The sequence below is a fragment of the Mustela nigripes genome, chromosome 12 (genome assembly GCF_022355385.1).
Source record: "Mustela nigripes isolate SB6536 chromosome 12, MUSNIG.SB6536, whole genome shotgun sequence".
NCBI classification, from domain to species: Eukaryota; Metazoa; Chordata; class Mammalia; order Carnivora; family Mustelidae; genus Mustela; species Mustela nigripes.
Genome location: NC_081568.1, coordinates 101,112,691 through 101,135,629, shown reverse-complemented (window position 1 = coordinate 101,135,629; position 22,939 = coordinate 101,112,691). Strand labels below are relative to the sequence as shown.

Sequence of the window (22,939 nt, the reverse complement as noted above, 5' to 3'; positions counted from 1 at the left end):
AAATATATTTCTATTGTTTGAAGCTACCCACAATGTAGTACTTTGTCAGAACAGCTCTTAAAAACTAATATACTTGTTAAGTTTGCTTATTACGTTTAGTAGTTTTTTAGTGACATTCTAAGATTTTCTATATACAAGACTGTATCATCTGCAAACAGTTTTACTTCTTCTTTCTAATATGGATGCCTTTTATTTCTTTCTCTAATTTAACCACCTTAGCTAGAAGCTCCAGTAAAAAAATGCCATAATGTAATAATTGTAAAAGGATAATGTTGGGTTTGTTACTCTTATAATATGTTTAACAACGTCATAACAAGGTAGAGAAAGGAATAGAGCTATATAGGAGTAACATTTCTGTCTCACAGGAATTAAGTTAGTGTAAGGCTAAAGTTAATTCTAGGACAAATTACCAAAATTGACTCAAGAAGCAACAGATACCATGAATAGGTCTAAAAAACAAAAGACATTAAATTAATAATAATAATTTAAAAAAAAACAAAACTCACAAAGAAAATCTCAGGCCCAGATGGCTTCACTGCTGAATTTTCACTACCAAATATTTAAAGAAGAGTTTGGTTTTGTTTCTGAAAAAAAGAATTTGTTTTGTAAAAAAGTATTTGTTTCTGTGAGTTTGAGCTACCATCTGGAGTTATTTTCTTAGCCTAGTACAGTTTTGCTCCATGTACATCTTTTGTGCTATTATTGGCAAGCATGTTGTATTTTTGTAAGTTACAAGCCCAATGTTATTTCATATGTGTGTGTGTGTATAAAGTGTATGTATTGTATATATTATATATATTGTATATATACACACAATTGCTTTTTAAATCAGTTTACAGAAGAAGGCAGAAGATACATTCATTCATATGTACTATCTCTTATAATTTTATAATGCTCTTTGTTTTTTTCATGTGGATTCAAATTACTGGGTGAGGTCACTTCCTTTTAGGCTGATGAACTCCCTTTTGTATTTCTTGTAAAACAAACCTGTTATCCATAAATCCTCCCTATGTTTTTGTTTATCCAGGACTATCATTTTGCTTTCATTTCTGAAAGATACCTTTTCTGGATATAAGATTTTTGGTTAACAGGTTTAAGGTTGTTTTTTGTTTTTTGTTTTTCCTTTCTGCTCTTTGAATATGCTATTCCACTATCTCTGGCCTCCACTGTTTCTGATACAAAGTCAACAGTTAATATGGATCTTGTTTTATTATCAAGTCTGATCATCTCTGACTTTTGATTGGATTATTTAATTCATAAATACTTAATATCATTTATACACAGTTGAATTTACATCTGCTCTTTTATTTTTTTGTTTTCTAGGTATCATGTCTCTCCCCGTTGCTTTCTTTTTTCACTCAAAAGATTTTATTTATTTATTTCAGACAGACAGAGAGAGAGAGAGCACAAGAGGGGGACAGGGGCAGACAGAGAAGCAGGCTCTTGGCTGAGCAGGGAGCCCAATGTGGGGTTCGATCCCAGGACCCTGGGCTCATGATCTGAGCCAAAGGCAGATAGATGCTTATCCAACTGAGCCACCCAGGCACCCCTCTCACTACATTTTTAAAACTATTCCCTTAGTGACTTCTCCCTTATGAGTGGTGAGTTGTTTTATTCTTGCTGCTTTCAAGATTTTTTCAAATGTTTTCAAATAAAGGATTCATATCCAAAATATATAAGGAACTCTAACAACTCAATAGCAAAAAAACAAAAACAAAAACAAAAAAACCCTCCCAAATTAAATAAAGTGGTTTTTAAAATGCACTAAAGACTTGAAAAGGCATTTATCCAAAAACACATACAAATGGCCATACATATGTGAAATGGTGTTCAACATCACTAATTATGAGGGCAGTGCAAATTAAAACTACAATGAAATATTTGTTAGGATGGCTATTATCAAAAGTACAAAAGATAACAAATGTTGGTAAGGATGTAGAGAAAAGGAAAGCTTTATACACTGTTGGTGGGAATGTATTTGGTACAACCATTATGGTACACATAATGGAAGATTCTAAAACAACAACAACAACTACCACTACTACATATGACCTGGAATCCTACTTCTTGGTACATACCCCAAAGAACTGAAAACACTATTTCTAAGAGACACCTGCATTCCCATGTTCACTGCAGCATTATTTACGAAAGTAAAGCCATGGAGTAATCTAAATGTCCATGACAGATAAATGGATTTTTAAAAATGTGGTATATGTACATAAAATAAAATTTTATTCAGCCTTAAAAAAATAATACAATCATGGTATTTGCCACAACATGAACTTGAAAGACATTGTATTAAGTAAAATAAGTCAGGCACACAAAAAAGTCAAATACTATCTGATCCCACTATTTCAGTAAGCTAAAATAGAGAATAGAATGGTGAGAATCAGAGAGTAGGACAGTGGTTGCCAGCAGCTGTGGAGAAGGGAAAAGAGAGGCATTAATCAAAGGGTACACAGTTTCACTTACACAAGACGAACAAATCCTAGAGATCTATAGTAAGGCATGGTATACGCACTTAATACTGTACCACACACTTAAAAATGTGTTAAGGCAGAAGTTGATGATGACAGGATATGCATTTATTAGTACTATTCTAGTACTAGGAACTTTAAAAAAAAAAAAAAAGAAAAGATTTGAGAGAGAATGAGAGTGCAAATGGGGTGGCGGGGGGATGTGGAGAGGAAGAGGAAGAGGGAGAGAATCTCCACCAGACTCTTGCTGTGCTCAGAGTCCACGACCCTGAGATCGTGAACTGAGCTGAAACTAAGAGTTGGACACTTAACCGACTGAGCTACCCAGGAGCCCCCTCTAGTACTTAGGGTTTTTGTACTTTGTCTCAAATCCTCCCAGCTGCTCCCTAAGGTGACGTTTTAATCACAACTGGCTGTAGGCTATCAGAAACAAAGGATGAGAGCTCTGGAAAGGTGATGATCACAGTTTTAAAAAAGTCTACAAGATAAAGATGCTATTTATTTTCTTTTTCCAGATTAGTTTACTGAAGCTTAGAGAACTTGCCCGAAGTCACAGGATGGCCTTGGTCCATCCTGTGCTTCTCTGCATCTTTCCTGCCTATCCTAATGGGAATATATAACTAGACATTTGAAGGTAGAGGCCTGGAAATCATCAGAAAATGCCTGATGTTGCCTCTATTAAATCCTTCCAGCCCTGCCCTCTCAAAGCACTAGCCATTCCTTCTTTTCAATCTCCCTGTTACGGCATCTGTAACACAGAGGTGCCCTCATCTGCCACGTGTCTGTCTCCCTCCCTGGCCAAAAGCACCTGAGAGCAAGGACCATGTCTTTACAACCCCAGAATCCAGTCTGGGACGTGGGCAGGGAACACACCAAGGAAGTGCTTGTTGGATGACTGCATAAAGAAAAGCAATTCGAATCACAACACATACACAGAAAACAAAGCTCCAAGGGCTGAGTCTTGGGAAGACCCTCCAGGGAGCACAGAGAAGAATGCAGAATGAGCACTGGGGAAAATGGGACACTCCAGAAAAAGCCAAAGGCAGATGCAATTTCAGAGAGGAGGGGGTGGTTAACATTTCATTAGGCTTGGCCTCCAGACTGAACTCATGTGATATGAGGAAGCTTAGGGAAGAGGTTGTTCCCAGGAACTCCTTTCAGGATCCAGGCTGGGGGAAGTGCTGGGGTCTCTCTCAAACAGGAACAGCTCAGGAGGCTGCAGTGGGGCTGGAGGCGGGGGCAGGTGTCAGAGGAAGCACCTGCCCCATACTGGAAGAAGCTGGCCATCCCCTGGCTTTCCTCATCTCTCCTGGCTTCACAACAGGCCATCCGGATGCACTTCTGTGTCATAGCTGTAAGAATTTATTTCTCCCAAAGGAGGGAAACTGCATCTCTGTGGGAACAACATGTCGCATTGTGACTGAGAAAATATGATCAGGGATCATCCACACTATGTGATGTACCATAGGAGTCTGTAAGAGCCACCATCACACTACAAATGTAGTATGCTTAAGATAGGGAGAGGCAGGGGACAGGAGGCTTTTTTACTGATCCAGCAGAAATCCAGGGGGCAAAGCTATACTGTGTAGTCGTGAAAGACCCTCTCACTGAGGGCCACCCCTACAAGGGAGTGGTCACTGGGAGCTATCTTTCCCCTGGGCAATTCTTTACATTTATCATTCCTATTTGACTGCTTAAATGTGAACATTTCAACAAAGTTTATTTTATTGTTAAATCCAGAGGTACCGGTAACTGATAGTTTTCCATTTGGAAAAATTAAAAAAAAAAAAAATGAGATAGCAGTGGCTAACGCACTTCTTTCCTGGTCTTCCAATTTCTCTCCTCTATATAATCTGGATGTGATTATTGGCACCTAAGGACATAGGAGCACTAGATAATGGCTACCAATGTGCAATTTTCCTTTGCAGAAGAGGATTAATATTTTTTCAGCTGCTCCAATCTATGGTATAATTATGTTACTAGAAGCATTATCCAAAACAAATATACCACAGTACCTTAGAATCAATTTTTAAATGCTGATTTGTTTTCCTTCCCTTTAAAATAGACATTAGAACTCAGTTTAGTGATTAATCTGACATCTGTCCTTTCCACCCTCTGGAAGAGTTTTCTTACTGCCACAGCCAATGTCATTTCCTCTGCTGGCCCCCCTCCCCTCACCCCAAAGCACTCTTGTTTATACCCACCTCCTCCCCCTGAAATCCTGGCTACTCTCGGCCTCCAGGCAGCTGAGACTTTTCCTACCATTTATTCATGACTTTTCTCTGGTCACCCCTAAGCATTCCCTGAAGATCTGTCACTAGCCCCATCTCCTCCTCAGGCTCTCTCTTTCAGCAAGTATCCTCTCCTGTGGGCTCTGCATCTCTATTTAAAGATGTCTCCAGGGGCGCCTGGGTGGCTCAGTGGGTTAAAGCCTCTGCCTTTGGCTCAGGTCATGATCCCAGGGTTGTGGAATCGAGGCCCACATTGGTGTCTCTGCTCAGGACGGAGCCTGCTTCCCTTCCTCTCTTTCTGCCTGCCTCTCTGCCTACCTGTGATCTCTGTCAAATAAATAAATAAATAAATAAATAAATAAATAAATAAATAAAAACAAAGATGTCTCCAACACCCATCTCTAGGGTTATTTTCCCTGCCAAGTCTCAGGACCCACTTTAAATGCCTCCTGGATCGTTTCTTCTGAGTCTGGTTGGCACCTCAAACTCAACAAAAAATTACTGGGCACGTGATCACTAGGCTAAGGGAAGTCTGTGACTAAGACATTCAATTCTTGCACCTATAATAATTAAATTCATCTTCCTACACACAGGCTCCCGGTACCTCCCCACCAATGCCAGAACTGTAGTTTATGTTTTATGCATTCCTGCCCAACACAACACCAGGGCATGAAACCTCAGTGCCTTCTGGTATGCTCCTCTCCCTTGCTCGCATAGCTAGTGGGCTGTGAGGGTCCAGATACTCACTGGGAAATCCCCTGTCCTCCAACAGCCTCTGTGCATCACCCACCATCAGGCCCTCCACACCTACTGTCTGGACCACTCAATGCAAATGATTCTTAGCTAATCCCACAGGCTCATCTCTGACCCATTCTAAACACAACAGTCTCCCAAAGGAGCAGTCTCACCACATCACTTCTCTGCTAATATCTAAAGCGCTCCATACCCACACCTGAAAAAACTCAATCTAGTCTCCATGAACAGGTAGGTCCCCACCCACCCTTCCAAGCACTCCCTTCTGTGTATGCTCCACTTCAACAAAATGGAACCACAATCTACTCACAACACCTGACCCATGGTTTTCCTGCCTTCCTGCTTTTGCTCAGTCTATTCCCTCTCCTAGAAACCCCCTTTGTCCACCCTTGGCTTTGCAAGTCCACATTGTGTCCGCATTGAAAAGCCTGGTCAAATACGATGATCTCCTGAAACCTTTTTTAAAACCAAGCCTTCCTGAAACAGAATCTCTCTCTCCATCCTCTGGTCCCCAGACCATTTTGATGGGAAGTGCCTTGTGCCTTGGTCTGGCTGATGTCTGTATCTGCCACAAAACAGAGTGCAAGTGTCTTGCACCAAGTCAATAAGAATTTGAGGAATGAACAGGTGGAGGACCCCTGCTGGTGTCTTTCTGTGTATGAACTGTTAAAATTTGAAAGGTTACATTCCACAAAGGCATCTCTGGCCTATTAATGAGAAAAATGAGTAGTTAACCACATGATCAGACAGAAAGCCCTGAGAAGCCAACCACTTCTCACACATATAATCGGCCTCCGCCTGGGTGTGTGTGTTAACAGCTGGGTTGAGTCCCACTGTGGGGCATTCCTTTGTTCCTGGAAACAGTCTGGTTAACCCTTGCCAGTTTCCAATCAGTTTTTTTGACACAGCAGTACTTTTCATACTTCTGATTTCACTAGATTCTACAGAGACAATAAGCCCCACTCAGAAACGTCATTTAATTTCATGTTACACAGGAGTTGGGAAAAACCTGAAGAATTCACATTATAATTTTATCACCATGGCTCTGGTACTGAGAAACTATTTCCACAAAGCAGAGTCACACTGCCCTGCACATCTGGGGACCACTCTGTGATGCGTGGCTGTAAATGCAGCTAGGAACTGTGATGTCACCCCTCCCTCCCCCACTGTGTAGGAGAAAAACTGGGGTAAAGAAGTCAATAGCCATTTTGGTGGAGGAAAAACAAATGGGCATCTCTTAACTGTCAATAAGAGAGAGATTTACTGTTTGGAAAGAAAACCTTTCCTCAAAAATAGACCATTAGGTTCCTTTGTAATGAATGTTGCTGTAATGAATGTTGCTGGTGAATTTACATTAACACATACCCCATTGTTTAAAATCATAGTATCACATATACCTTCACTATCACAATGATGGGGATGGTGCTGCTGCTTGGCTGGGGGCCCAAGACTGCACTACTCACAGTGGGGTTCATAATCACCACTTTCAGCCTCACCTGTGATCCCAGCTCATCTTAGCGTGAGGAACCTGAGGCCCACCCCAGGTCTGCTATATCAAAAGCTGCATCCTCGGGTGACATCTGCACATTGTGTCTGAGAAGCAGTGGTCTCTATCACAGTGTTTCTGAAACTTTCCTTTGAATGAGAATCATTTGGGATGCTTATAAAACATACACACGTCCCTTAGCACCGACTCACAAAGTCTGAGACCAGATATGATAGTGATTAAATGAAATAGTAAATTTAATGACTGATGGGATGCGTGACACATAAAGGGTAAAGAACAAACTCTAGTCCTTCTGCCTCCTGCTGTTATCACCACTCACCAGTAAGGTGGCCAGATTTAGCAAATAAAAACACATGATGCCCAGTTAAACTTGAATTTCAGATAAACAAATAATATTTTAAGTGTATCCCGAATGTTGCATTAGACATACCTTTATAAAAATATTATTTGCTTGTTATTTATTTCAAATTCAAATTCACCTGTGCACCCTGTATTTTATCCGGCAACTCTACATCCTGATTTTGGAATATCTGGGAGAGGGGAGTGAACAGCAGAAAAGAGGGGAAAAGAGATCAGGCCCAGGTTATGGAAAGCTTGGAATACCATACTCGGGAGTTTAAGGCACTCTATAAACCAAACAGCAAACATTTGATCAAGGATGTGTTGTGACCCAAATCTTCCATCCCACTCCCCCAAGAATGATCTGAAGAACAATGACAAATAGTACCAAACGCCAAACTTCCCATGTCCTTCCAATGCCTCCTCCACAGAACCTGAGCTTGGCTTCTGGACATCCTGTTTATCTGGTACAAAGCCTCACTTATAAAGTCAAGCAATTACCCAATAATTCTCAGTTCCTTCTCATAATCTATTTACTCTTGTTTAACTGATAATTCTTAACAACCTTGGTTATCTAGTTTCCTAACCCATAGCACAGATACATCAGGGGATAAGTTAGAGACAGTTAAAGTGGCAGCAGAGACAGGATGATAGAAAGGGATGAAGAAAAACTAAAGTATTACACAAAGAACAAAAATCAATACCCTGAACCATGAGGACACATTTAAATGATAGAAGATAAATTTTGAAATAATATAAAACATTTCTGATTTTCTTTGAAGAAATGGGCTTAAACAACAGCAGCTTTGGTTTTTGAGGAGTTAAACTTCATTTACCTAAAAAAATTACCTCATTTCTCAAACAAGTTACATAGCGTAGTCGCACATTTTAATCTAATGATTATCTTGACTACAAGCTTACTGAAAAATTGCCTACAAAATATTCTAGGTTATATTACTTGTTCCCTTATGATTTTTAAGTAACATAATTCATCTATATCCAAATCCCTCCCTATACCCTCAAATATTCCCCAAGATATTCAAGAATTTAGCAGTCTAGAATATTCTTTTTTTTTTTAATATTTTATTTATTTATTTTTTTGACAGAATGAAAGAGAGAGAGAGCAGGAGAGGAGAGAGGGTCAGGGGGAGAAGCAGACTCCCTGCTGAGCAGGGATCCTGATGTGGGACTTGATCCCGGGACTCCAGGACTATGACCTGAGCCGAAGGCAGTTGCCCAACCAGCTGAACCACCCAGGCGCCCCTAGAATATTCTTATGTAAGAAGCCACTATGGCAAACTCCACGCCCAGAATCAGCCTGGAATTTGTCAGGAAGAAAGCTACCAGTAGGAGCAGGCTACTAAGAACTTGAGCCCCGTCAGGACCCAGATTTCTGTGAAAAATGTAGGAAATGGCTGAAGAAGTTGCTCTGGGAAGCCATTTGTGTCCGTCCAGGACTAACTGCTAGGCCCAGCAGTGGCTCAAACACAGGAGACAGGTGAACTCCGGCCATCTCTGAAGATGGCTACGAGCACCCAACCACCTCCAAAACAACTTCCTTCAAATTGGGTTGGGTTTTTCTTCCCTTTTCCTTTTGAATTGTGTTAAATTTACACAACACAAAATTTGCCATTTTAACCATTTTTAACTGTACAATTCAGCTGCATTAAGTACATTCACACTGCTGTACAACCATCATCACCATTTTTCCCCAAAGTTTTTCATCATTCCAAGTAGAAACTCTAACTTTTGAGTAGTAACTCCTCATTCCCTCTCCCTTCCAGCCCCAGGTAATTCTAATCTACTTTCTGTCTGTGTGTATTTGCCTATTCTAGATAATTCCTATAACTGCAGTCATACAATCCTTTTTGTCCTTCTCTGTCTGGCTTATTTCCCTCAGGCATAAGGTTTTCAAAATTTTTTCATGTTGCAGCCTGTATCAAACCTGTATCTTTTTTCTTCTAAGCAGTTCTTTTATGGTTTACTTTCTATTTGTTTTCTCTTGTTTGATTTTATATTTGGTTTCTGATTATTTAATGTCATCCTTCCTTCCAACTTTGAGCACTGCTAACCATCACATGGCTTCCTCCAGTCCATCCATCTCCTACATTAACTTGACAAGATGGAGATGCTGACTCCACCTCAAGGTGGTATCTTCCTTACACTTTAGCTCACTGTTGTCAGGAAGCATTGTCCCCAAGGGATAGTAGCCTTGTTTTTCACATAGTTGGAACACACTGTGCTTTTCTGTTCTACCTGAATCCCTAGGAGAAGGAGTGTGTGTGAGTGTGTGTGTGTGTGTGTGTGTGTGTGAAATATCTTTGCCACACTGCCATGATTGAGCCTACAGAAGTAAAGTATGGCAATCTATAAGAATATGGTCTCAGAGTTGGGGGAGGAAAGTCCTAGCCTAAGGTCACAGAGATAAACTGGATTCTTGACTCTGGAGGTAAAAACACACTCCCCCCAAACTTCTCCCTAATATGCCCCAGCTCCTGCTCTCCCCATCCTGACCATGGTACCACCTGTGGGTAGATTTGGTTTTACTTAGTCACTGGGGAGGGTATAAAGAGACCCCATCCTAAAACCTTACCCTGTTTTGGGTCACAAACCTGGCCTCTCACCATCCGTTCTCTTCTTTCTATAGGCACATTATGTGCATATTAAATAGGTTAACTGCAGATCTCTATGCTACACACCCTCAGCCTCTATGCAGAAAAGGGGCTACATACTTTATTCTCACTTTGGTTCATGCAAATCCCTCCCAAGGACTGAGCTATTCTTGGTAATGATTTTACTTAAAACAACTTTTTCCTCTTCTCTTTGAATGCTATAAATGCCTAAATTTAAATAACCAAAGACATCATGAATGTAATTTATTTTGTGTCTTGATCGTTGGTAATTCAAATGCTACAAACTATTCCCCAAAGGCTTGCTGCTCTGCAGAACCACAGAAATCTTAGTCTCCTAGAAGAATGTTGGGTTCCAACACTTATTTGGAAGTGTCTTATTAACATTCCGTCTTAGGGAAAGCAAAGCCCAACTTTCTCATCTTCTCTTCCTGACTTCACAAAGGGCCATACTGAATGTGAAGTATCCCCTTTCACTTCCCCTCTCTGAGCCTGATCCTACACTATACCCATCAAAGGAGCTCTCCCAAGCACAAACCAAGGGTGCTGTGTGGATGCAATGTTCATCTTAGCAACTCCAAGGCTATTTGCCCTTCAGAAGTGCCAGGTGCATGACTTCATCCTGTTTTCCTTGAGCTCTCCCCTGGGCATCAGGAAAGAACACACTCTTCTTCACCACCCACCCCAACTTTCTCTGATGTTCCTTGGTTAACCTGATAGTACAGATGCATGTTGGCCACTCCACCAAGCCCCAGCCTAACCTCAGTGCAGGTTAGGAGGTCTTCTGTTTGACTGAAAACTCCCTCATCAGAGGCATAACTAGCAGAGTCCCTTGTCCTAAAGCAGGGCCTTCTCTCTTTCTCTCTCTCTCTTTTTTAATGGTAATTATATTGATGTCATTTATTAAGGACAATGGCGCAAAGTTACTAGAAGAGGCAGCATGAACAAAAGATGGTGAGACAGGAAGATAAAGTGGACCGAGTATGAAACCTGTAACATGCTTGATCCCCTACCACCTAAGGGCACCCCATCCTGGCCTCTGTCCAGGGACCTTCCATCCCAGGCTGAGGGGCAGCCCTTCCCTCATATGCCATTTCTGCTAACTTTAGCGCTGGCTACCCTTCTTACCCTTGAGATGCCAGACACATAGGGAGTGTTAGCAGGATACCCTACCCATGATTAGGATCAGGGCAAATCTGAAAATTCCCCTCTGTACTGTCCTAGGGCTCTGAGCCTCATGGTTTCTCTCATCACCACCCAGAGTCTCTGGGGCACCAGCCTGCCTCCAGAGGACGAGAAAAGGAGGCCTGTGCTCTTTACTTTTTTTCCAAAACAAAACTCAGCAATTTCTGGGCAACAAATACATGCATGCCGCTGGTTGGGAGAGGGATTGAAGCTCTCTGATGATGGTGTCCCTTCCAGATCTACTCTCTCCACTTCTGTAGTTTTGAGACATTCAAATGTAGTGCCTTTACAAACATAAAGTCCCCCATTTTTCAACATTTCCAAAGTATTTTAAGTCAATGAAACTAGGCACATGATCTTCTAACATAAAGCCCATATTGATTTGACTATGCTTAGCACCCAACAACTGTAACTGCTTGGGTGAATGTTTACTGAATTATATTTGCACCTCAGTTATGCTTTTCCTTTGATCTTTTCCTTCTTCTGAGTAATCTAAACCTGCCATAAGTTCTTGGAAAGGCAAGACCTTGGTTTCTTATCTTCCTCCTCCTTTTGAATCCCCTCAGGCTCCCCACTACCTGATGTAGAGCCCCAAATAATGGAGCCTCTTGGCACAGAAGGCTCCTCTATGTTAACTGAGAAAAGGTCCTCATCTAGGTGGATAAATGACAAAAAAGAATCTCCTTAGAGTATAAGAATTAGCAAAAGTCACCTCTTCTTATAGGCAGGTGGAATTACCCACAAGCCAGGGTGAATGGCTTGGTGAGTAGAAGGAAGGCTGGATTCCAGCACCTGCCAGGTGCTTTTGGGCGGGTTACAACTTGCACAACTGTTCATAGCAGCCCCACAGTGTAAGTTGGCTATGGAAAGTGCTTGCAATAGGATGTTAGGCATTTCTCAGCTGTCAGCTTCTCTGTTTCCAGGCTTTGTCTTGAGAGTGAAAAAATAAACTTGATGGCAAAAATAAACGATATTCCAACATGTGGACATATTTGCTCATTTAAGATTACATTTGTTAATGTAATAAAATACACACGACAAAATTTATTATCTTTAGCATTTAGATAACAGAGAGGTGTGAAAATAATTTAAAGATCATTATATTGTTTTTAAGCAAATTACTTACATAAAAAGCTGGAAAAATTCATTGTGTCTTCATCATTCTATATTTGACAAGAGATCTCAATTTTGAAATCAAAGGTAAGAACTATACCCAAAGATCTCTTTTATTTTTTCTCTCACAATCTTGAAAAAACCAATAAGAATTTTCTAAGTTTAAGGTAAGTATGTCAGTTTGCAAAGATGTGGGCTGGGAATACTTACTTGAGTAATTTATCAGATTAACTCTTCAAAATGAATGTAATCAAACCATTTCCTACTCTCCAAAGCATTCTGCAGGAAGCTTAAGTCCTATAAAAGCTCTTGCTATGTAAGAATATTGAAAGGTTAGATTTCCCATGGAAGGGGATGATTGCATTTTCATGTTTGGAATTCAAACCTACAAGCCTAATTATTTGTAGTTATTAGGTGATTAACATTTCAGATTGCCCTATTTAAACCAACCTGTAATTAACAAATTCTCTAAACTGACAACAGATCAACAAGTTCTATTGAGACTTCAGGGAGAGTTCCACACTGAATCAGGATATGTAAGGCCAGGACCACCAGTGGAATCAGAATCCTCATTCAGGAGTGCTCTAGGACATCAGGATACAAGGATCAGTTTTCAGGTTCAAAGCCGTATTGTGGAAAAAGCTCCAATGAGCCTCCAGGTGACAGAAAGGCATTTACTATCACACTCTCACCATCCCAGAATGCTGCTCACTGGCAAGTTTCAGGAATGTGGCATGGAGCTTCTGTTTAATCCTATCCTGTGAAAGTGGATCACAGAATCTCGGGATGGAGGAATCTTTTCAGGCTACTTGGCCAACTCCACTAGGACATTAAAAACTTCACATCTCTCAGGAGAATATGAATGACCAAAGGAAATAAGACCCAGGAAGATAATGGCAACAAATTATTGAGTCTTCTTTTCCAATTTGGCAATAATGAATCCAAATAAGATTTTGCTAGTGTTGGTGGACAGGATGTTCTCTAGAAGCCAATAGCTTTTTAATTCCAATTAGAATCACTGTGACAGCTTAGAGGCTAAACAGATCCAGAGGGTGTGTGCACGCGTGCGTGCGTGCACACACACACACACACACACACACACACACACCCTGGACCTCAAACCTCCCTTCAAGACGCCAAGGCCGATGTCAATGACAAAGGGATTAGGCAGGGTACACAGCTGCTGTTCCTGAAATCTGCAGCCTACACTTTTAGGATACAAAGCATTTCCTTTTAAAACTTAGAACACATTTACAGAAATAGAAAAAAACACTCCTGAAATTCATAGGAAACCACAAAAGACCCTGAATAGGGTCATGAGAAGTCATGAGAAAGGAGAACAAAGAGGGAAGCATCACAATCCCTGATTTCAAGCTATACAATATTAGTTATAGTCACCAAAACAGTGTAGTACTGACATAAAAACAGACAAATAGAGCAGTGGGACAGAATCAAAATAAACTCAAGCACATATGCTTAACTAATATTTGACAAGGGAGCAAAGAATACTCAATGGAGAAAAGATAGTCTCTTCAATAAACAGTGCTGGGATAATTGGATATTTACAGGTAAAAGAACAAATCTGGACCCATAATTTACAGCACTCACAAAAATTAACTCAAAATGGATTACAGATTTAAAAGTAAGACCTGAAACTGTGAAGCTCTAGGAGAAAATATATGAATAAAGCTCCTTGATATGGGTCTTGATAATGATTTTTGGATATGACACAGGTTTTTGGACATGACCAGCAACAAAATAAAAAATAAACAAGTGTGACTAAATCAAAGTACAAATCCTTTGCAGAGCAAACGAGCCATCAACAAAGTACAAAGAACACCTATGGACCAGGAAAACAGTATCAGTAAATCACATATCTGATAAGGGGTTAATATTCACAATATTTAAGAATTCCCACAACTCAAAAGCAAAAAACAAATAACCCAATTTAAAAATGAGCAAAGGACCTGAATAGACATTTCTCCAAAAAAGAGATAAGAAAAGCCAATAAACATATAAAAAGAAACTCAACATCAGTGATCATTATGGAAATGCAAATTAAAGCCACAATATTACCTCACCCCTGTCAGAATGGCCTTCCAATAGGATGAGAGATAAAAAGTGCTAGCATGCACGGAGAGAAAAGGGAAACTTTGTGCACTGTTGGTGGCACTGTAAATGGGTACAGCCACTGAGGAACATAGTATGGAGGATTCTCTTAAAATTAAAAATAGAACTACCCTATGATCCAGCAGTTCCTCTTCTGGGAATATATTCAAAGGAAACAAAAATTCTAATTAAAAAGATACCTGCACTCCCATGTTCATAGCAGCATTATTTGCAATGGGCAAAACATGGAAACAATCTTGTCTGTTGATGGATGCATGGATAAAGAAGTTATGGTGCAGGAGTGCCTTCAGGGCTCAGTGGGTTAAAGCCTCTGCCTTCAGCTCAGGTCATGATCCCAGGGTCCTGCAATCAAGCCCTGAATCAAGCTCTTTGCTCAGTGGGGAGCCTGTTTCCCCTTCTCTCTCTGCCTGCCTCTCTACCTACTTGTGATCTCTGTCAAATAAATAAATAAAATCTTTAAAAAAAAAAAGTTGCGGTGCGTACACACACACACTGGAATATTATTCAGACATTAAAAAAAATAAAACAACAACAACAAAAAAAACAAGGAAATCCAACCATTTGCAACAACATGCTGGGACCTTGAAGGTATTATGCTAAGTGAAACAAGCCAGAAGAAGAAAGAAAAACACTGTATTATCTCACTTATATGTGGAATGTAAAACAACAATAACAACAACAAAAAATACCCAAAAACCTAAAAAAAAAAAAAAATCACAGAAAAAGAGATCAGAACTGTGGTTACCAGAGGCCGAGGGAGAGGGGAAGAAGTAGGGAGAAATGGAGGAAGGTAGTCAAATGACGCAAACCTCCAACTATAAGATAAGAAAGTACTAGATGTAATGTACAGAATGATGATTCTAGCTAACACTGGTGTACGATTTACAGGTGACCCCTGAGCAACACAGGTTTGAACGATGTGGATTGAAGCTATCTGGGTTATACACAGATTTTTTTTTTTTATAGATACAGTACAGTAGAGTAAATGTATTTTCTCTTTGTTATGATTTTCTTGTCTCTAGTTTACTTTATTATAAGAATATAGTATATAATACATGTAACATACAAAGTATGTGTTAATAGACTATTTATGTTACCGGTAAGGCTTCCCCATCAACAGAAGGCTATTAGTAGTTAAGTTTGGGGAGAGTGAAAATTTACAAGGGGAGTTTTGACTATGCAAAGGGTCAGCACCTCTAACCCCCACGTTATTCAAGAGTCAGCTACCTAGGAAAGTTTCTAAGAGGGTTCTTATTCCTAAGTGTCCCCATAATGAGGAAACAATTTTTTGCCTTTTTTCCCCCTCTCTTTTGTTTTTATTGTATCTATAAGAATATGGACATTAGCTAAACCTAGTGGTCATCGTTTTACAATATATGCAAACCAAACCATCATGCTGTACTCCTTAAAATTATGCAGTGATGTATGCCAGTTACTTTTCAATAAAACCGTGAAAAACATACAGAGAATACCCAGATGCTAAAAGATCAAAGCTTGGACTAAAGCTAAGACTGCATCTTGTTATTAGCCTGGATATACTGGTCTACCTGACGGCACTGGGAATGGGTGATACAGACTGAGTGAAAGGGCTGATTCAATGAACAGTGAGCCAGCTTCTGTAATCTGTCTGCAGTTTTGTGGCAATCAGTAGTGAATGGGCCTAAAACAAAATGTATCTCAGAAACTTGAAGCTTGTTTTGTTTTTAAAATATAGTCAGCTAAATATAAAGGGGTTAGAAATCTCAAAAGAATGTATCTTCCTTTGTTAATACCTAAAAGAATAAAGGAGCATGTGTAGGGATGGAGAAAGAGAAACTAGGGGTAGTTCAGGTCATCTCCATCCAGCTCAGGCTTCAAGGAAATCACCCTTCTTAGAAGTGGCAAACAAAATGAAAAAGAAAGAGAAAGAGAGAGAAAAACACTGTATGTTCCAAGGAATTCCACCACCTAGGTTTAGAAACTAAAGAAAGAAAGGTTAAAAAATATGCTTCAGGTCTATTAGAGATTTGTGGGTTTTGTTTGTTTGTTTGTTTGTTTGTTTGTTTTTTACCATTGTATTCCTTGAATCTAAAATCATGCCTGTCACATAATAAGCACTCAATACATTTTTGTTGAGTGAACATTATAGTTATCAAGAGAAGATATACAAATGCCAATAGTCTGACTTGATACAGTCAATAGCCAAGTATTGACTAAAAGGAAAATCACCCCTCTACTTCTAGTCAAAAATATATCTTAAATTCACAAAAGTCCATATTTATTCTAGAATTATTTACAAATCTTTTTTTAAACTTCCAAGAGTTCAAAAAGTGAAAAAAATGTCAAGTAAAATTGCATTCATATGTACAAATATATTCTCAATGCTTGATGTTCATGGTCTACCTCCATTTCTGCCCAATATGCCAATATTATACATGTTCTAAAAGAAAACTAGTATTACTCTAGGATATTTCTCCAGGAAACCCAGGGGACCACCCAAGTAGGCCATGTAGGTGCCAGCTTCTTCTATCCTGTCCTACTCTGGACCTCAGAACTACATGTGTCAAAACTGGACGTATCAGCACATCCTGAACAGATCCATCTTCAGAAACAGACTCTCAGTAGTCAACCTCACCAAGACAGATGGAAAAAAGCCAGAATGGACATCTGGTTAATTAAACCAAAAAAAACCAAAATTGCCAAAAAGACTGGCATCCTTTGGCAAGCACATTCCTAATGGGAAAACTCTAAAAAAAGCTGAATTTGAAATCTTAAAGTGCTACGGAGCATGGAATGAGAACGAAATGTCTTTGCTACAGGAGTCATGCCTTCACAGACTCCAGGCTAATGTGGTTTTCCTTATAATAGGGATACATGTGGTCCCAAAAATACATAGGTTAAAATTTTTAGATTGGAGCATACCAACCCTGACAGCATTTAGAAGGGCACTGCCAACATGTACATCTATGACTTTCCCTCCTGTTGGTCCTCCACAACTAACGAAGTCCCATTTGAAACAACACATTCTTCCTTTGGATATATCAGTACCTTCAATGAGTTCTCAATGTGTTAATGGTCTCACAGACTGTCATCTCAAAGAGTTGTTGAGATTCTAATATGTACCAGGAACTGATCTGGATAGGGGGGAGATAGTACTTAACAACACAGACAAAAGCCCCTGGTCCCATGGGGCTTACATTCCCTCTATTTTACTTCTACTATTCTGCCTCTTTAAGATGACTTTGTACTATGGGTTGATTTCACATGTTAATTCTCAGAGAAAATCTTATTTCTCATTTGTGACTGTTACCATTATGTACTGTCTATAAATTCAAAAAGACAGAAAACAAAAAACAAAACCAGACAATATCCTCTATTAGGGTTTTAGAAAAGGGCGACAAAGGTCTAAGATGAACAGGTGATTACACAGTTGGAGTTCACAAACAAAAAGTGAATTTTAGATCATCCCTTGAGATACCAGAGTGGTATATTTCTGCTAGTAATTGAGAATATCATCTTCTCCTAGGAGTAAACCCAAACAAGAGGACTTCAAATGAAAATATTAGAGAACTGGAAAGAAACATGGGATGAGGAGCTGGGAAGTATGTTCCACAGTCTGCCTTCCCCAGTACGCAGCCCTGGACTAGGCAAGTTGCCCACATGCCCAGAGCACCTCCCCTCACTTTTAAGACGACAGGGTCTGCCTAAATCCCTAAGGCACCAGCCACTGGGGAATACCATGATCTCCATCCATATAAGGAACCAATCCTTACTCATCTTAATCTCCCTTACAGGGCCTTGGGCCATGCCCCCCACACAGAGCCACTGCATAAATACCTCTTACTCCAACACAGAACCTATTGTAACGTCAGAGTGGCAGCTAATGTCACTGACCGTCCAGATAAGACGTTTAAAATTTTGTGCCGTTCTTTAGCTGTTGAACCTATTATTCACCTAACCTTGTTCACTTTGTGGGTCTCAAGAGCCATTTGCATAGCCAAGAACTTCACTGCCTGAACTGAGAGACCCTTTGCAACCTTTCCTGTACCACACTGCAGCACTCAAGAGTTACAGGCCTCTTCCTTTTCCCAGCAACTTCCAGGCCTCCCCACTCTCCTGGCTGCTCCTCTTACTCGGGCTTCTCTTTCTCAGTCCTCCTCTTCATCACCAGACCCATAAACAGCGTTCTGCAGGATGTCGCCAGCCTCCTGGTGAAGGTCACTGGCAGTGTCATCTTAAATGAGATGGCTCACCAACCAACTATGCTTCAGCCCAAACGGAGAGTAGCCCAGCGGCTCTATGGACACCCCCAAGGATCTCGCAGAAAGAAGTCTAAAACCAACTCTTCATCCTTCTTCCTCATGTTAGGACCAGTACTCTGCATTACTTAGATGAGTCACCTTCTTTTCATCAACTGTCCACTTGTTCCACTGTCTGAATTAATCAAGGACCGATCCTTGCTGACTCCACCCTCTTGAAATCCTTGCCTTTTCCTCACCACGTTGGTGAGGTCCTAACCCTTTCTGTGGCCTCTCAGCCTCAAGTCTCCTTATTTACACGTCTCTCCCAGCTCTTGGTACTTGCCTCTTTGTACCACTAACCTGGTACCACACTCTTTGTACCACTAACCTGGCACTTGTGCGTTCTCTGTACTAGACTGTATTCTTTGACATAGAAGCCTCGTATTACTTGCCCTATTACCCCCTGTGATATGACACTGTGCTGTGCACGTAATTGCTCAATAAATAGACTTTGGCAATAAAGCATGGATTATCTTAAAGTGACTGCACTCATCCCCTCAAAGAGCAACTTGTTGGATAATTAAATATTTACTCTAATTAACAATGTTATACATACACACAGACCACACACATAGAGACATGCACACACAAGACACTCTTAACTCCCTTTAAGTTAATCTTCTAGCAAACACCAAGAGATGACTGATCTCCCAAATAACTGAGACATACATTGGTTCCTATTTTTCATTCCTCACCTTCCTTGACGAAATGACAGAACGCTCAGTAGCAAATGAGAAATTATTTTGCAAATCTATACTCCTCAAACACCACCAAACATGGGCCATGCATCTTTCTTGTATTTTGATCCCGCTGCTGTGACTTAGTGTGATAATCATATTACAAAGCTATTATTTGATGAAATGAAAACGGCAAAACAATTTCAATGCCTGCCCCCCAAAAAACTCTGTTAGAATGCAATTATAAGTGAAATTACAATGGCAAAATAATTGAAATGCAAGTCTGGGAGGGACTGTTACAAAACCATTAAAATGCTTCTGCTGAGGACCCGCAACATTGAGTGAAACCATACACTCCCAGGGACACATTTTTAACTCACTAAAGCAGCCAATATTCATGAGAAGATGAAAATATCTGTGTTGCGTTTGTTCCGCGGCATTCTCTGCACTTCTGGGTGCCACCTGGGGGTGTGTAACATCATTGGGGTTTACAGGTTTCTGGGATAGACTGGTCAGGGCACCATGGCAATACTGTGCTTCCATCCCACACTAAGCATAATTTAGATTCTCCTGGAACGTTTCCAATATAAAAGCTAGGATCACAACACGAAAAGATGTCTGTGGTAAAATTTAGCTTGCAATTATTAAATATGTGTGTGCATGTATTTCTTTCTTTTTTTTTTTTTTTTTAAAGATTTTATTTATTTATTTGACAGACAGAGATCACAAGCAGGCAGAGAGTCAGGCAGAGAGAGAGAAGGAAGCAGGCTCCCTGCTGAGCAGAGAGCCCGATGCGGGGCTTGATCTCAGAACCCTGAGATCATGACCTGAGCCAAGGCAGAGGCTTAACCACACTGAGCCACCCAGGTGCCCCTGCATGTATTTCTAAGGCTCTAGCTTTCTAAAATGTTCTGTTGATATATTCCTTTTGCAAAATCTTAATAAAAGGTTTTGATGTCCAGACTTACGGTAGATCTATGTGCCCACCAAAGAAAAAACCAAAGACAAAATATGGTGCACTAGATACACAAGGGATACACTGAAAGGATCAATTTGACAAATGACTAATGACCCTCCTCCGAATTATGTTCTGCATTTTGATGGCTGAACACATAGATGAGTCTACCAGGAAAAACACGCAAAATGTGCCCCATTCCCCCATACCTTCTCTCCCTCACTGTCTGCTTCTACAGATCTATCTTCTACAGATCTATCTCGCTCAGTTAAGTGACTAAAAAAATAGATGTTAGAAGGAAGTGATATAAAGAAACAGCTGTTAAAGGAATAGATATAAATCCTTTTCTCATTCATGATTATCTCTCTCACAACGTCACAGAGCAGGTTAGAAAATGGCATTTCGGGGCACCTGGGTGGCTCAGTTGGTTAAGAATACAACTCTTGATTTCAGCTCAGGTCATGATCAGGGTGGCGAGATCAAGCAAGGGAATAAGTGGGAACATTGACTAAGATCTTGTAACAAGGTAAACCTTGTAGCTTAATTTTATTTAATTAAATCAATTAATTAATTTACTTATTTTTTTTAGAGAGAGGCGGTGTGTGTGCAAAGCATGTGCAGAAGGAAGGGCAGAGGGAGGGGTGAGGGAGAGAGAGAATTCCAAGTAGACACCACACCTACCACAGAGCCTGACATGAGATTGTGACCTGAGCCAAAATCAGGTGTCAGACACTTAACCAACTGGGCCACTCAGCTGCCCCATGGTAACTTTAAAACAAAACTCAAATCGGCTATCTAGATATTTTATAGGGAGGTAATATTTTTATACATATAATTTAGATATTAATATGATTTGAAAGAGATTTTTAAAATCATATGAGGAAGTCTTCCCAGTTTAGGCACAAAGGAATGAACTTTGAAAAAGATAGAAAATGTAATCTAGAGAAAATTCTATGACTAAGACTAAGTGAAAAAATAAACAAGCAAACATACACATAGATTATAGAAAAAAAAATTAGCAGGGTCCCCAAAGTATTTAAATTGTAGTACTTCACATAAAATTTGAAATGTGAAATCACGTTTGTCAGAGTTTTCTAGAATTAATCTCTATATTTAGGAAACTACTCAAATAGGTTTTCACATAACAGCTTTATTAAATTCCCAGGGCATATCTCTGGAAGTTAATAAAGGAGAAACCAATAAAACATTTGTAATATGATAAGTTAAAATCTATTGCTCTTTGAAATGCGTTAAGAAATGAGTTGGATGGACAGATGGTAAAGAAAATACGGTATTAAATGTAACCTCTAGGATCTGGGTGGTGGATATATATGGGCATCCTTGTACAACATTTTTAATTCTTCTGTATGTCTAAAGTTTTTCATAATAAAATGTTGGGGGTGGGGCGCCTGGGTGGCTCAGTGGGTTAAAGCCTCTGCTTTCGGCTCAGGTCATGATCCCAGGGTCCTGGGATCAAGCCCCACATCGGGCTCTCTGCTCAGCGGGGAGCCTGCTTCCACTTCTCTCTCTGCCTGCCTCTCTGCCTACTTGTGATCTCTGTCTGTCAAATAAATAAATAAAATATTTAAAAAAATAAATAAATAAAATAAAATGTTGGGGGAAAAACACACTGCTCTAGAGGGGAAGTATTTATTCTATCTGTTAACTGTGCTCAATAAATAATCCAGGTTCAGAATTTGTCTCATTGACATGGCACACTCACCTAGCCATCCGGATCCTGAATTTGGAATGCACAAGTCTGTTTCAGCACTGGGCAACACGAAGCCAACAACAAACACCTCCACACCATCCGCCATAAGGGCCATGCCCAGGACAAAGAATAGGGCCCACTGGAAACGACCATGACCACACTCTTGGATTATCAGCTCATACTGCTGGGCTAGTTCCTCCTCATCAGCTTTCCTCTCTGACTCCAGCTCCTGCCGGTCCTTGTGCACATCTCCTTTGGGCTGCCCCACGGACACAATGCTGTCCTTCCCTTGGTTCATACCGGGGATGCCCTGATACTCTCCTTCATAGATTTCATCATCTTCATCATGACCCTCTGTAGCTTCACTGGAGCCTTCATCATCATTGGCCTCCCCATCGTAAGTCTCTCCAGGCGGGTAATAGTCATCGTCCTCCTCATCTTGGAACCGACTATAGGACCTCTGTGTGTATTCATCCTGGGCCCGGTCCACTGCTTGATTTACCTTCTTTACTGTTTGTTTCTTCACCTCCCGGGCAATGTCCTTGGCACCCTTCATCAGTGAAGTCCTATCCTTGTAAGAGTCTTCCATCTTATCTCAACTGAAGGCGACTGAGAAAATGGGAATTTTTCAGATTCTGATCAGTGGTTCGGCCCTGACTGCATCATCCACATTGGGGTCAAAACAGAACTGCAAAAGAAGAAAAACCACATGAAACCATTATTATTCCTTTCTTATCTTTTTTTTTTTTTTTTTTTTTTTTTTTTTTTTACCATTTATTTCCTAGTCTCTTTTCACTGTTCCCTCAGACTAAGACACAGAATTAGCTTTTCCTTTCTTTGATCTTACTGTCCACATGCAACAAACAACAGTTCTCTGCTCAGGTGTGATCAGCTCTTAGAATACTTAATGGGTTTTACTTTTGTTATTACTATTATTATTTGGTGTTTAAG

General features: G+C 40.2%; 1 protein-coding gene across 1 annotated transcript in view; it reads right to left on the bottom strand.

The window, feature by feature from the left end:
- The window catches only part of SV2C (synaptic vesicle glycoprotein 2C), a 156,783-nt gene extending 134,115 nt beyond the window's left edge, over positions 1–22,668 (bottom strand). The window contains exon 1 of the mRNA XM_059418097.1: positions 22,001–22,668. Coding sequence (XP_059274080.1) covers positions 22,001–22,577 — 577 coding nt within the window. The 5' untranslated portion in view covers positions 22,578–22,668. The remainder of the gene's footprint in view (positions 1–22,000) is intronic.
- Between the last annotated feature and the right edge of the window lie 271 nt (positions 22,669–22,939).